General features: G+C 39.6%; 1 protein-coding gene across 17 annotated transcripts in view; it reads left to right on the top strand.

Moving 5' to 3' along the window:
• Nucleotides 1-694: 694 nt before the first annotated feature.
• ppfia1 (PTPRF interacting protein alpha 1) overlaps nt 695-14075 on the top strand; it is a 58870-nt gene continuing 45489 nt past the window's right edge. For 5 of the 17 annotated variants that reach the window (XM_074657682.1, XM_074657692.1, XM_074657641.1 and 2 more), the window contains exons 1-3: nt 695-1702; nt 2014-2189; nt 6475-6744. In XM_074657682.1, the coding sequence (XP_074513783.1) occupies nt 6475-6744 (270 nt within the window). In that variant the 5' untranslated portion in view covers nt 695-1702; nt 2014-2189. Of the gene's footprint in view, nt 1703-1893; nt 2190-6474; nt 6745-14075 lie in introns of all 17 variants that reach the window. The other 12 variants (XM_074657751.1, XM_074657730.1, XM_074657740.1 and 9 more) reach the window with 7 other exon arrangements.

The following is a 14075-nucleotide window of genomic DNA, read 5'->3' as shown; positions in this document are numbered from 1 at the left end:
ATGTTTAATGAATAAAGAAAGTAGAGATAAGTATCCAACTAGTGTAAAATAACATGACGTCCTCCTGTCCTCCCCAATCTATTTATATCTCTCTCTCTCTCTCTTTATATATATATCTATATATCTATATATATATCTATTAGTATATTTTTATTGGTGTGGATATCCACACCAATAAAAATATACTATTATACTAGATAAATAAATAATAAATACAATAACATATATTATAATATATTATCTCTCTCTCTCTCTCTCTCTCTCTATATATATATATATATTAATATACTAGATAAAAATAATAAATAAAATAACATATATTATAATGCATTGTATATATAAATATATATATATAAAAAAATATACTAATACACTAGATAAAAATAATAAATAAAATAACATTATAATATATTATAAATATATATATATATATATATATATATATATATACATATATATATATATATATATACTAATACACTTGATAAAAATAATAAATAAAATAATACATATATATAATATATATTATAATATATATTATAATATATATTATAATATATGTTATTTTATTTATTATTTTGATCTAGTATATTAGTATATTAACCAGGACTACCAGGACTAACCAGGACTAAGGAAGACTACCAGGACTAACCAGGACTAAGGAAGACTAGCAGGACCAGGTTAACCAGTCTGAGCAGCAGTTCTATCAGAGAGCTCTATTGGCTGTCCCGACTGCCGAGGCTGGCCGGCAGTGGCGACAGGGAAGCACCGGAGCGGACGGACGGACCTTTAGAGGAGGAAACACCGGGAGAAACAGCCGCTACTGGGGCGGAACTAAAGGATTATAACCGGTCTGGTTCTCGGTTCGGGTTGTTGGTTCTCCAGACGGATCGAAACGTCTCTAACGGGCGATGTTAGCCGGAAGTGCTGGAGAGTCGGAGCAGTGATGTGGTGACGCCACCCGACGGGAAGCTAACGTTAGCCGTTAGCCGCTATAACTTTATAGATTAATCATTTTTAAAGACCTATTTCAGGATTTTTTAAAAACTTTTCGATAATGTAAGATACATAGCTATGAGATAGTGTGTCTACTTTTATATGGAGTGTCCTTTAACGTTGTTTTAGCTTCAGTTATATGAAACTAGCCACCGTTAGCTACCTAGCAGGCTAGCAGCTAACGAGGCTAACCGTCGACTTTACATTGACTTCAAGCCAAAGAAGCTACACTGAGCTAACAGGCTAGCTCTGTCTCCACGTCAGCCAGCTGGATCATCACATGTCGACCTGTTGCGAAATGTTATTATCTGCAAGTTGAACTTTATTTTCTCGAGGATGGACGTTTGTGTTGTGAAAAGCAAAGATAAATAAGACACTTTACTTGTAAATCTAGATATGCAATCAATCATCGAACCAGCAGCTGACTCGATGCTAGCCTGCTAGCGGTGGGTGCATACTGCCCTGCTCTCTGATGTGGGTTTCTCTTTGAGGCCTTTTAGGAAAGTATTTTCCTTTTTTTTTCTTCACCTATTTCCACCAGCCTTAATGCATCCCATCATCTGAGTGGATTTATATCTTCTGAATGGATATTTGGTGAAGTCTGACCAGGTTGAGATCAAACTGTTGGAGGACCTGGACTTTGTTGACATCATAAAATAACTTGGATTATTAAAAAAACCAGCTGGAATAACGATATTCTGCAAAGGTGAGATACAGACACACGTTAACAACTTTAAACACAAGTTATAGTTTTGTTTAGATGTGATCAATCATATTTCCAGATGTGGTGACTGCATCATAGTGGATAACACTGATTGAGCTGACAGTTTTGCTTCTCAGTTATCTGTATATTATCTTTTAGAATTGATTTTAAGATTGTATTATTAACTTTTAAAGCTCTGCATGGTTTGGCACCAAGCTACATCATACTGCCCTCCTGCTCACTGGATGTGGGTTTCTCTTTGAGGCCTTTTAGGAAAGTATCTCCTCTTCTTTTTCTTCACCTATTTCCACCAGCCTTAATGCATCCCATCATCTGAGTGGATTTATATCTTCTGAATGGATATTTGGTGAAGTCTGACAAGGTTGAGATACATACTGTTGGAGGACCTGGACTTTGTTGACGTTTTTTGTCTGGATCATAAAATAACTTGGATTATAAAAAACAGCTGGAATAACGATATTCTACAAAGGTGAGATATTTATTTATGTATTTATTTTGCACAATTTAAAACTATACAACATAACACAAAATAAATGAATAATATACAGTGAAGGAAGAGTAAAAAAAACACTGGGCTTATCTGAAGCCTCCACCTAGAGACAAGATTAATATAAAGAAATAATATGACCACATAATAGTGATAACAAACAATTACACATACAGATACAGACGCACGTTAACATTAAACAACTTTAAACATAAGTCATAGTTTTGTTTAGATGTGACCAATCATATTTTCAGATGTGTTGACTGCATCATAGAGGAAAACATTGATTGAGCTGACAGTTTTGCCTCTCAGTTATCTTTATATTATCTTCTAGTCTCATGTAATCAACCTCTTAAGCCCCAAGATGCTGGAAGGTGTGGTTCAGAACAGAACAGACATACCCAAAATAAATCAAGAATAGCTCCACAACTACCAGATCTATATGCATGAGCTTGGTCTCTATGGATAGGTAAGACCTCAGAGAATTCATCCCCAGTGTCAGGAACATTGTGACTCTTACTATGCCTGAGTATATATATGGTTCTTTTTCTTGCTCAGCTCTAGATATTAAACACATTTTTATGAGATACCGTTTGATAAATTCTGAGTTTTTACTGTAAAATTGCATAATTACATTCCCTGCACTGTGAAGCTACATTTGTAAAAGGAGAAACAGATATTATATAAAAAAAGGTGAGAACTCTGAACCAAAACTATCTTCTATATATATTTTGTTATATATATTTATATAAATGCTTCTGCTAAAGTGTTCCCACACATCAATGTCATTCAAACTTTATTGGCCCCATTGTCACTGATATCCGATCAAGTATCGGTATATCCCTAATCACTTGTTGGGTCTCTAAATTATAGAGTACGGTCTAGACTTGCTCTATATGAAAAGCGTCTTGACATAACTTCTGTTATGATTTGACAATGTATAAAAATAAATTGAACTGAATTAAATTGAATAAAGAAATTATGTTATAAAGCAGAGTCATCTTGACAGATTTGAGATAAAACAGAAGACAGTTTAAAAGTGCACCTCTGGGGTGATTTAATCAGCATACTTTGCAGACACCAAAGCCGAATCTACTTACTGATTATTACTAATGGTTAACTATTTCTGGAATATAAAGGTACCTTCCCAGAGTAAACAGTCAAGTTAACCTACATTGGTACGGACAGCTTTAAATCAATTAGAGTCAACTAAGAAAGCTGTGTTGTCTGAAGCTTGTTGAGAAGGCTGCATCTAACAACAGCTAGTCAGGAAGGTCTGGAGAATTAGAGCCACTCTCCACACCAAGGAGCTTAGGTCCTGTAGACAGGCTGCTAGACAGAACGCCAAGAATCATGTGAGCTGGATTTAACATACCTACAAGGAACAACAACTTATAAATTGGAACAAGTGGAACTTAGTGGCAGCCGGAGCTACCCCTTCATCTTATTCTTTGCATCGCCTGAGATGCCAAAAGCCATTTGCTTTCAGAAACCACTGTATTCGGTTCAGTGCACCAACACTCAACTGTATCTTCCAACGACTGTGTTCAAGAGCTGGACCATACCCGTGACAAATTAACCAGACAAAAATCAACCCGCCATTCTTAATTAACTCAAACTACATGTTTCAGACACAATTTCTGGTGGAAGGAGGCAAACTTAACCTAATTTATCAGAAGCAAAAATACAAAACCAACGCTCCATATCGAGGTCAAGCCACTCAGGCTCAACAATGTTTATGAGGGGGATGGTCACACAGCATCCATGGAGGGGAGTGACAGATGGTGGGTCCAGTGTAACTTAGCACAGACATCAAAAAGTAAAGATGACAGACCAACCTCTGGAAGCAGGACACGTCTATACTTAAACTTAAACAAGCTCTTCAGCCAAGCCAGGAGTATTTCTTTACACGAGACAAAGATGATAACTGACAGGGATAACTGAGGAGCAAATCTGTCAAAACAGAAGACTGAGGGCTCCACCACTTGAGTAATTTGTGCAATTATAATTGGATTTGCAAGTATCAAATCTAATCAAATTAACTTTTAATTGACCGTTCTGCAATTAAGGTTCCTGTAATGGAGAATAAAGTATTATTATGGAGCAACCTAAGCCACATACTGAAGTACATGTACGGTTCAATCAGTGTTATCCACTATGTTGCAGTCAACACATCTGAAAATACGATTGATCACTACTAACAAAACGATAACTTATGCCTAAAGTTGTTAAACCTCTTTTACCCGCCGAACTTCATAAAATGCTGTGGTGGTCTTTTTTCCGAATTGTTTCTAAAAGACGAGGCCTTAATGCTACTATAACAACACTCCAAGTGTATTTTGTCCAAACAATGTTTGTTTGGCAATGATTTCAATATTTTAGCTCAAAAATCAACGCACAATAAATATTAAATATATTGAATGTAACGTACTTGACTTTAGATTCTTGTTATCTTATTTGCATCGTTATTGATCTTATTTGTTAATATCTACTTGATCATATTTCATTATTAAAATAAAACTACTCTATTTGGAGTCAAAATTATACAATTTAGTTTTTTTTTTTATTGATGTTATACTGTGCACAATGGTAGAAAGGGATGATGCACAGGGTAAATGTCATGGTCAAATGCTCCACTGTGAGCACCTAGCCTCCTGTAGTGGATATCAGGAGTATTTTAGAGCCAGATTCTCTTTCAAAAGGTAGAAAACCCACTTGGCACACTTTGGGTATCCAAGTGGCCAAATGGAGAGTCCTCCTGGTCCTATATTCACTAAAACCTTTGTAGAATGTATGTGCTTTGTGTTATTTATATCTGCTTTGGCTCAGTTGTAGTCGAGGAGTTGCTGGATGAATTCAGTGTCATCTCTGTGCATGGCATCATTGCTATAATGGCGTTATCCACTGTCTAATCTAGAAAACATTTTAGGTGAGGATAAAAAATGTTTCCTTTGGTTCATCACAGCTTACTCAGGCATAGTAAGAGTCACAATGTTACTGACACTGGGGATGAATTCTCTGAGGTCTTACCTATCCATAGAGACCAAGATCATGCATATAGATCTGGTATTTGTGGAGCTATTCTTGATTTATTTTGGGTATGTCTGTTTAGGAGAACCACACCTTCCAGCACCCTGTAGGGCTGAAGAGGTTAATGTCCTCCTTTATTCTGATGTAATAAATACATTCCCTAACTGCGCTACAACTTTTCCTCTGAGTCTGAGTCTCTGACTCCGACTCGTTCATTAGATGAGAGTTTGTTTTTGATTTTAACTTTATATGTGGTTGATTGCTTTGATTGTCCGGATTCATGTCGTCTCCCTTCAGGGCCGATCTACTTAATTCAATTCTATGTTTATATACTATATACATTACAGACTGTAATTTTAATTCCTGTTTAAGTTTTGACCAATTGGTACTCGGTATCGGTCGATACCCAAAGCCCAGGTATCGCTATCGGGACTGAACATTTTGGATTGGTACATCCCTACAAGAGATCCCCCATAAGCATGCACTAGGTGAGACAGTGGCCAGGAAAAACTTCCATTTAACAGGTAGAAACCTCGGGCAGAGCCAGGCTCTGGGTGGGCGGCCATCTGCCTCGACTGGTTGCCATAAGCCAATTATAAAACCACTTAAATATACAATTAAGCCCCAGTGTTTTATATTGCCTGTTGAGCTATATATTTACATTTATTGGTAATATTGAGGGAAAAATGTGTATTTTTGTTTCCACAATATTATTCATTCCATTTTTTAACACTTTTACTGGTGTGCATTGGTTTGGTTTTTGAGGAAGAGAATGAATGAAAGACATACGGGAATTCCAACTCCTCCACAAACTCCTTGGACAGGAGTAGTACCAGTATTTTAAAGTCCAATTAATTTGTGCTCTGACTTTCACATAATTGAATATTGAGCATGAATTGCAGGATATGTCAGTGACAAAAGGTCTTTTGGGTTTGATATGTGACCTTTTTGCTGCCACCCACGTAGCACTGTGCACTAATGCAATGATAAATTACATTTGAAAAATGTAATGTTTCTTCAGAAAGAGGATCTGTGTTACGCTGGATAATCCATTGACATCACTGCAAAAAATGTTCAGTATTTTCACTGTCTTAGTACTGAAATGTTGCAGTTCACCACCTATCTGTGCTGACAGCTCTGTACGTTTCCATAATCTCTTCCTGCCCTCAGAATACTCGCCTTTCTTCTAACTCCAAACTGTTTCTTCTTCTGCTGTCTCCTTTGGCCCTGGTTGTAGATGATGTGCGAGGTGATGCCCACCATCAGTGAGGCCGAGGGGCCCGGCGGGGGAGGCGGCAGTGGTCGTCGGGGCTCTGGCTCCCCGCTGCAGTCGGACTCAGAAGGTCACTTTGAGTCGCTGATGGTGTCCATGCTGGAGGAGAGGGATCGTCTTCTTGAGACTCTGAGAGAGACGCAGGAGAATCTGGGCTTGACTCAGGGCAAACTGCACGAAGTTAGCCATGAAAGGGACTCACTGCAGCGACAACTTAACACTGCTTTGCCACAGGTAAGTGAGAGACAGCTTTTTCAGCCTGGCATTTCACATCATGAACATTTGTAATGTAAAAATGTTGCATGAGTTTCACACTCTCAAAGAAAAAAAGTTATCTTATTTAAGTGGAAATATACCAGTACCTTGTGGAGCACTCTTCCTTAATGCCTCCTGTGAGCCAAAGTGTCAGCCTCACTTTTGGATGACAGCTCTTAAGGCCACCAAGCCGACGGTCGGCTGTCGGACAATTTGGGGCCGTCGGTGAGCGTCTGTCGGCCTAGTTTTTGCGGTGCGTCTCGCACCGTCTGCTCTAGTCTGCTCGTAACGGAGGCTTTTCAGACGATTCAGCATGTTGAATCGGCGGCTGTGCCCGCCAGTGAAAGAAATCACTCTGATTGGGTTTTCAGCTTAAGGGAATCTGTGCACGAGAAGAGAAACGGAAGTGAGGAAAGCAAGCAAACGAGTAAAGTTGTGAGTGAGAGTGGTGTGAAAATAGTCGGCAAACGCCCCTTTTATTTCATGTACGTATCATAACCGCTTATCACCGTTTATCCGCCGTCCTCGGTCTTCCTGTTTCCCTTTTTGAATGATGAATACAGACTACCGCCCCCTGCTGGTGTGGAGAGTTATTTCATCTCACGCAGGCGCAGAACATACGCGCTACCTGGCTGTCGGCCAAGACAAAGGCGACGCGAGGTGACGCAGCAGTCGGCCTTCATCGGTGCCAGTTCTTTGATGTTGGCTTGGTGTGTCTGGGCCTTTACAGATCTTTGGCTCCCACTATGGAGAAAGAGATACCAGAGTCTGGTAGGGTTTTGGGAGTTGTATGATCGACTGATTGCATATTACAATGAGGTGTGCGTGGGTTTTTGCATCAAACTTAAAATGAGTCAAGAAGATAAAAGAAACTAAAAAAATTAAGAATACTACATCTGCTATGAGAAACTGTTTTTGTTGTTTTCTTTCTTTCTAAATCGAGCTACTGTTTAAGGTGTTACGTTAATGCATTGTATATTGCAAAACAAGACACAACCTTTGCAACGTTGCTTTTTGAAATATCTTTCAGCCCTGCTGTGCATATGATTAATATGCAATAAGCCCCTTTCAGTAATTAAATTGTTATAGCTGTGCTTCTATTTCTACTATTTGCATAACATAATGTGGAGGGAATTGTGATCCATCTGCTTGCAGGACTCAAGTTTCCACCCTCTGTGGTCTTATATTTAAAACGAAGGCATTAGGTTTCCAGTTTTTAATGATGCATAAGAGGCTGGTAATCAGTGAAGCGTTGTTGTAGTTTTGGTTGAATATGCATCCAGTATATAAAGTAAACACGCTGGTTATTTTCAGTGTTTGTTTGACATGTTATTAAATGAGTGAGGGAACCTGTGAGCGATCACAGCTCAGAATATGACAGATGATATGTCACAGTGCTGAAAGCAGAGAGTTCTGTAGATTGTGAGGGACCACTGCATATAGAAAGCAGAGCAGGTTTCACAGCACTCTAACTGATAGTATTCCAACTTTCCTGGAACATCAGATGGTAAGAACTGATGTTTAACACACTTGTGGGATGCCAGGGCCGTTCTTTGCAGCTCTGTGTTGTACAGCCAGGAGAACTACATCCAAAGTCAACATTCAGACGCTGTGTTAGCACTCTGATCCATTCAGTTGACACTTAATGTAGTGCAGAATAAATATATGGAGATAAACATGAAAAGTAAAGGATGTTGAATTGATGGCGAGCACCGGACGTCCCCACGCATGTAGCTGAACAGCTGTGATTGGTCTGTCCAAATCCGGGACATGTAAGGGACGTAGGTTTGTTAGCGTCTGTTCCCGCCGCCGCCGCCGTTCTAGCAACAACTTTGCATTTAGAAATCCCCAGACTTTCGGTTCCTGCAGAGTAGAGTGCGGAGAGTCTTCTTCAGTGTTTGACAAAATATTAGCAAGATGATTGACAAAACACATTAAGAATAGCATTGACTGCACAGACGGGAGACATCCTCATTAGACGGGCTACTTCGGAAAACACCGGTGGCAGCAACTTGACGACTGCGCAGTAAGCATCAAAAAGTCCATTGAAAGCGCTCCATTTTCCATAAACGCCATACCAGCGTTTATGAAGATGAAAAAAAAGACGAAGGTGACTAGAAGTTGAGTTGATTCAGTAGATTCACATGATTTGAGTCAAATGATTCATATGTTTTGTTATTTTGAGTTATTTTTGGCATGGGTTTATTTTATAAGTCATTTAATTTAAAACCAATACATCGACTAAATAAGAAATGACTACCAGATTTCTGGTATCGTGACATCCCTAGTTCCCCCCCTTAAAATAACTCTTAATTTTCGTTGAATAAGAGTGCATTTATGTTTCTAACTAACTGACTAGTTTTTCCCACTGGCTGGCGACTCCATATTCTTGTGGAAAGCTCTATTTATTGAACTAAATCAATTATTTTATAGACAATTAATCAAGGATTTATTCAAGCTAAAGATATAAAGGCTGTAATCCTGTAGACAAACATCTGTGTTTTCTTCAATGCTTTCAACCTTTGATGAATAAAAGTGTACACATTCTTGAAAAAATCATGCACTAGAATGATTGAAAATGTTTAGGTATCTGAGGCTTCCAGTCAGACTAAAGCTACTGAGTTGTTAATGTGCTTATCTCAGTGTATGTGTGTGTGTGTGTGTGTGTGTGTCTGTACAGTACGTGTGCATGCACGCTGCCGCTGCTGCTGTGGTGTTGTCAGCTGATCATCTGGATATCTGCCAAGCCTCCTGGGATTTGTATCTGGAGGGCATGAAAATCCATCTGTTAAACAATTAGAAGCACTTTACGTGCTGTAATCTGGTGTTAATACACTATGCAACATTCTTTTGTTTTCAGTGCAGTTTGCCTGCAAATTTCCAATCCAGAACTCCTTTTTCTGTGTTTTCACTTCATTCTACTAATTGATTAATTTCATTATGACTTTACATGCCTATTATGATTATTTAAAATGAAAGAATTCTCAGCAAACCCCGTACACTAGATTACGCAGATATAAACATTTGTGATTTGAGGTTGTCATTACTGAAAGCTCATACAAAAAACGCTGTGATGAAAATGTCTCGTATTGGATGTTTTGGCTGTCTGTTGTTGGAGTAGCTCTAGCTTTAGCTCTGCCAACCAACCGTGCCCTCTTTTTTCTTCCCTTATGGACAAAGGGGGGCAGCACAGTGGTGCTGTCGTCTCACAGCAAGAGGGTCGCAGGTTCAAACCCGGCTTGGGGCCCTTCTGTGTGGAGTTTGCATGTTCTCCCCATGTTAGCGTGGGTTTTCTCTGGGTTCTCCGGTTTCCTCCCACAGTCCAAAGACAGTCCAAATGCAGGTTAGGTTAATTGTTGACTCCAAATGTCCCGTAGGTGGGAATGTGAGCGGGAATGGTTGTCGGTCTCTATGTGTCAGCCCTGCGATAGTCTGGTGACCTGTGCCTGTCAATCCTCTAACAAATCCTCATTCAAATACCATCTAAGAATACATTCCTTAAACAGCTGATTGATAGTCCAGTGTTGGTCAAGTATGGTTTTTCTTTTGTTCCTTTTCCCTGATGATGGGCCTTGAGGCTAAATGGTTGTGGAAGATGTGTATGAATGTGAAATTTATATATGTTTGGAAAATTTGAATGTTATTAGCGTAACACAAATATGATGATGTATATAGTATGTATGTGATAAATGTAATATACTTGGTTTCGAACCTCAGGAAGACTAGCTGGTGCCGTTGGTATCAGCTAATGGGGATCCTTTTTAAATAAATAAAAACTGTGTCTTATTAGATAAAACAGATGTTGACAAACTGTATAATTTGCAGTTGGTACCATCTTGAACTATTGTGTTGGAGAGACGGAGTAGGTAGGTGAAGGGGAGGTGCTATTTTGTCTTGTTCCCGCCCTCCTGGTGTGAGTACCCTTCCACTGGAATGCACAAACATTCCAGGGCCGCTTGCTCGCACGTCAACAGCTTCTTCAAACTCCAGCGGTGCCCCGTTAGATGGTGCTTATTTGTTCTTTTTTTGTTTTCTCTCTTTGTTATACTGTATGTGTTCTGTGTGGGGACAAAATTGGTCTGACGCTCCCACAGTCAAATGTCATCTTGTGGATAGCTCATTGACACCAGTTTGAATGTGTGCACAGATAGATTTCTTTAGTAGTCCAATTTTAGGGCCCACATGTTGCGGCAAAGTCAATTTCTGTGCGTCTGCGTGAGCCAAGGCTTATAATAGTTTTGTTTTGAAGTGGGCTTCACTGGGTGTGTGTTTGTGTCAGCTGGCAGTGAATTTCCAGCTGTTTTCTACAACGGCTGTGAAGATTATTGAGGCAGTAAAAGAGAAAGAAGTTGTAGTAGCTACACGCTTGATGTTGCTTCATTCATATGTTTTACACACAACTGGCAAACGTCAAGCGACACTCTAAGCAACTGCTGTCCTCTCCCAACTCTTCGCTTTGAAGATAAAGTAAATGTCAAGAAAAGTGCCAACCAAAATCACGACGAGATGGCTTCATCAAACACACCAAAATGTCCCTTATTTGTCAATGAATTGGTCAAAGTCTGTGTGGGTGAGATGAAGGAACTGTCTTGAGCATATGGATAAACAAGCTTTTTTATTCAGGGGTGTCATCGACCTTTTGTGATGGGCATTGTCGTGTCAATGACTTTTCCACACGGTGATGTTGATGTGTTGTTTTTAGTGTTTTGGTGTGATGTCTAGTGAGGGCCAATTGTCTTAGGGTGCAATTATACGTATAAATACTAAGACAGGACAGAACAGCGCCACTAATATCCCATTCCAGTAATTGATATCACTGGGTACTTTTAGATACTTGATAGGGTAATGTGTAAGATAATGGGACATCCTGTGTCAGTGGCCGCGCAGTTTAAAGGGCAACTTCAGTATTTTTCAACCTGGACACTATGATTCTATGTTTTTGCGTCTAAGTGACAAATAGGGACAACAGTTTCTGAAACTGGTCCAGTATAAAGGGAGAATGCTGTAACTGGCAGCTGCAAAACAAGCTGAGAGGGAAAGTGAGCACCATCAGTGTTACGTTACGTTCACTAAAAGTGCTTGCTTTTGCCACTGACAGGCTCAGATTGGTATTATAAATGTCTGACATTATGGAAAGGACCCTACAGAGAAATAACACGTTTTTCTTTACCTTTCTTTTGATCCGGTCTGTTTGTTATTGTGTCCAAGTCCCACTCAAAGCTCGTTGTGAAATCTGAATATCCGTATACTGTGGCTCAAATGAATATGGGTGGCCTTTGAATTCAAAGACCTCATCCACATTGTGGAAATCATCTAAATATTCAGCTATGACATCTTTCAGATAATCTTTTAGATAACACTAAGCTATACTTTCTGTACTCCAACACAACAAACACTGCCCAGCTGGCCACTATTCCACCGTTGTCGTCCGACAACACATCACCTCGCCAGATTTCAGAACGAGACTTCTCTTTGAGCGAGACTCTTTCCATAACGTCAGACACTTATAATAACAATCAAAGCCTGTCGTGGCAAAAACAAGCACTTTAGTGGACGTAAATAACGGTGCCAGCTTGACCCAATAGCACCATATTGCTGCACATGATCAGCTGCCGTCTATAGCTAGGGTCCAGGTTGAAAAATACCTGTTAAGTTACCCTTTAACTGTCTTTCTGTAGAGAATTGACATATGCTGCTTGTTGTACAGCAGTTCAGCAGCTTACCGTGGGCCTGACACTGTAAACTAGGGATGTCATGTCCCAGAGACTACTGTTTGAAAAGGTTCATGTTTAGTGCTAAAAGGGTCTTACCGGATGTTCAGACCATGAAAACAGCACTGCCTTGAATGTTGCAAGAGGCTGTTGCTACAGGTACCGGTGAGACGATGAAATACAATCCAGGAAGGGTGGTTTGAGTAATGGATCCCCCGACCGCCCTGTCACTCCGAGGACCCTGTGGCCGCTCATCTCGGTCACGGCTCTGCTCTGTGCTGATTCCACAGTGGACTGACTGAAGTCAGGACTGCAGGAGGAGGCTGAAAATAACTCTAAATTAAACTGACTGTATTTGAGGACATCCAGCTCTTGTTCTTATGGGGCTCTAAGGCATTCATTGTAAGTTGATTTGGACAAAAGCATCTGCCAAATAAATGTTATGCAATGTAAAAACTGAGCAGATACTACACAGCGGTTTATAAGACTATAAGACACAATTTAAGGAAAGTTATCACGGTGTAATTTATTCTATCTTCTGTCTCCACAACCACAAAGTACACAGTATATAAATTAATCTCAGGATTGTGTGCTTGCATGTATTTGGTTGGCCAACGCAGTGCTTTGTCTGCAAATCTTTTTCATCTTAAATGAAAGTGAAAATGGGAAGTACTTCATTCCTTGAGCCTTCAGCATTAAATGTGCTTCATAAGGAGAACTTAACCTTTCAACTGGATTAAACTATTGTGCAAGATGAGAAACTTGTTACTTGCAGTAAGAAGCAAAAGAGGAAGCAAACGGAGTTAAAGACCTCAGTATTGGGGGTGTGGTTTGATAATTATTTGGTATATTAGGCAAAAAAAAATTGACTTTTGTTTGTGTGGCAAAATTCAGTGTTGCTGTTATGTAATTTAAAAACAAAATCAGGAGTGCGACTTGGTGATATTTTGCTCCTTATTTTGAAGGAGCCAATCGACGACACTTACCAAATCCTATATTCTGGTCAGTGGCACAATGGTAAGACGGAGAGACAAAGACTGACTTGTTCCACACAGTGACATGAAAGTGACGGAGTGCGAGTGTTGCCTTTTGCCAAATGTGAGCTGAATTAGTAACTTAAAGGAAAGCGACACAGGACCGGGAGTGAAGGCCATGCTCCCATACAAGCTTTACAAACTATCCTTAAATCTGCACAGGATTCTCCTTGTGAAGCAGTAGCCTGCAGCAATGCATGATGTTATGTTTGAGGAAGAAGGTGGTCACTACGTCCAGAACTTATTGCAGTTTCAATGCATACAGTCACCTCTTGACATGTCTAGATCAGTAGATCTTAATGATGTTGTCTGTGGCAAACTACATTTCATACAGTAGCTGATACATGGCACCTTTGTAGTTCCAATTTAATCACTGCTCCTGTAGAGCTCATTTACCACACAAAGAAAGTGTGGATATATTCAATTATGCAAACTTTATTACTCCTTCAACCTTGCTGACCAGATCTACTCCTTCCGTTCTTACTAGGGCTGTCAAAGTTAACGCAAATTCGCTTTAACTCCACTAATTTCTTTAATGTATTAATGCAACTTGTGCTTTTTAGGT

The sequence above is a fragment of the Sebastes fasciatus genome, chromosome 2, assembly GCF_043250625.1.
Source record: "Sebastes fasciatus isolate fSebFas1 chromosome 2, fSebFas1.pri, whole genome shotgun sequence".
Classification (NCBI taxonomy): domain Eukaryota; kingdom Metazoa; phylum Chordata; class Actinopteri; order Perciformes; family Sebastidae; genus Sebastes; species Sebastes fasciatus.
This window is presented reverse-complemented; position numbering and strand designations above follow the sequence as displayed.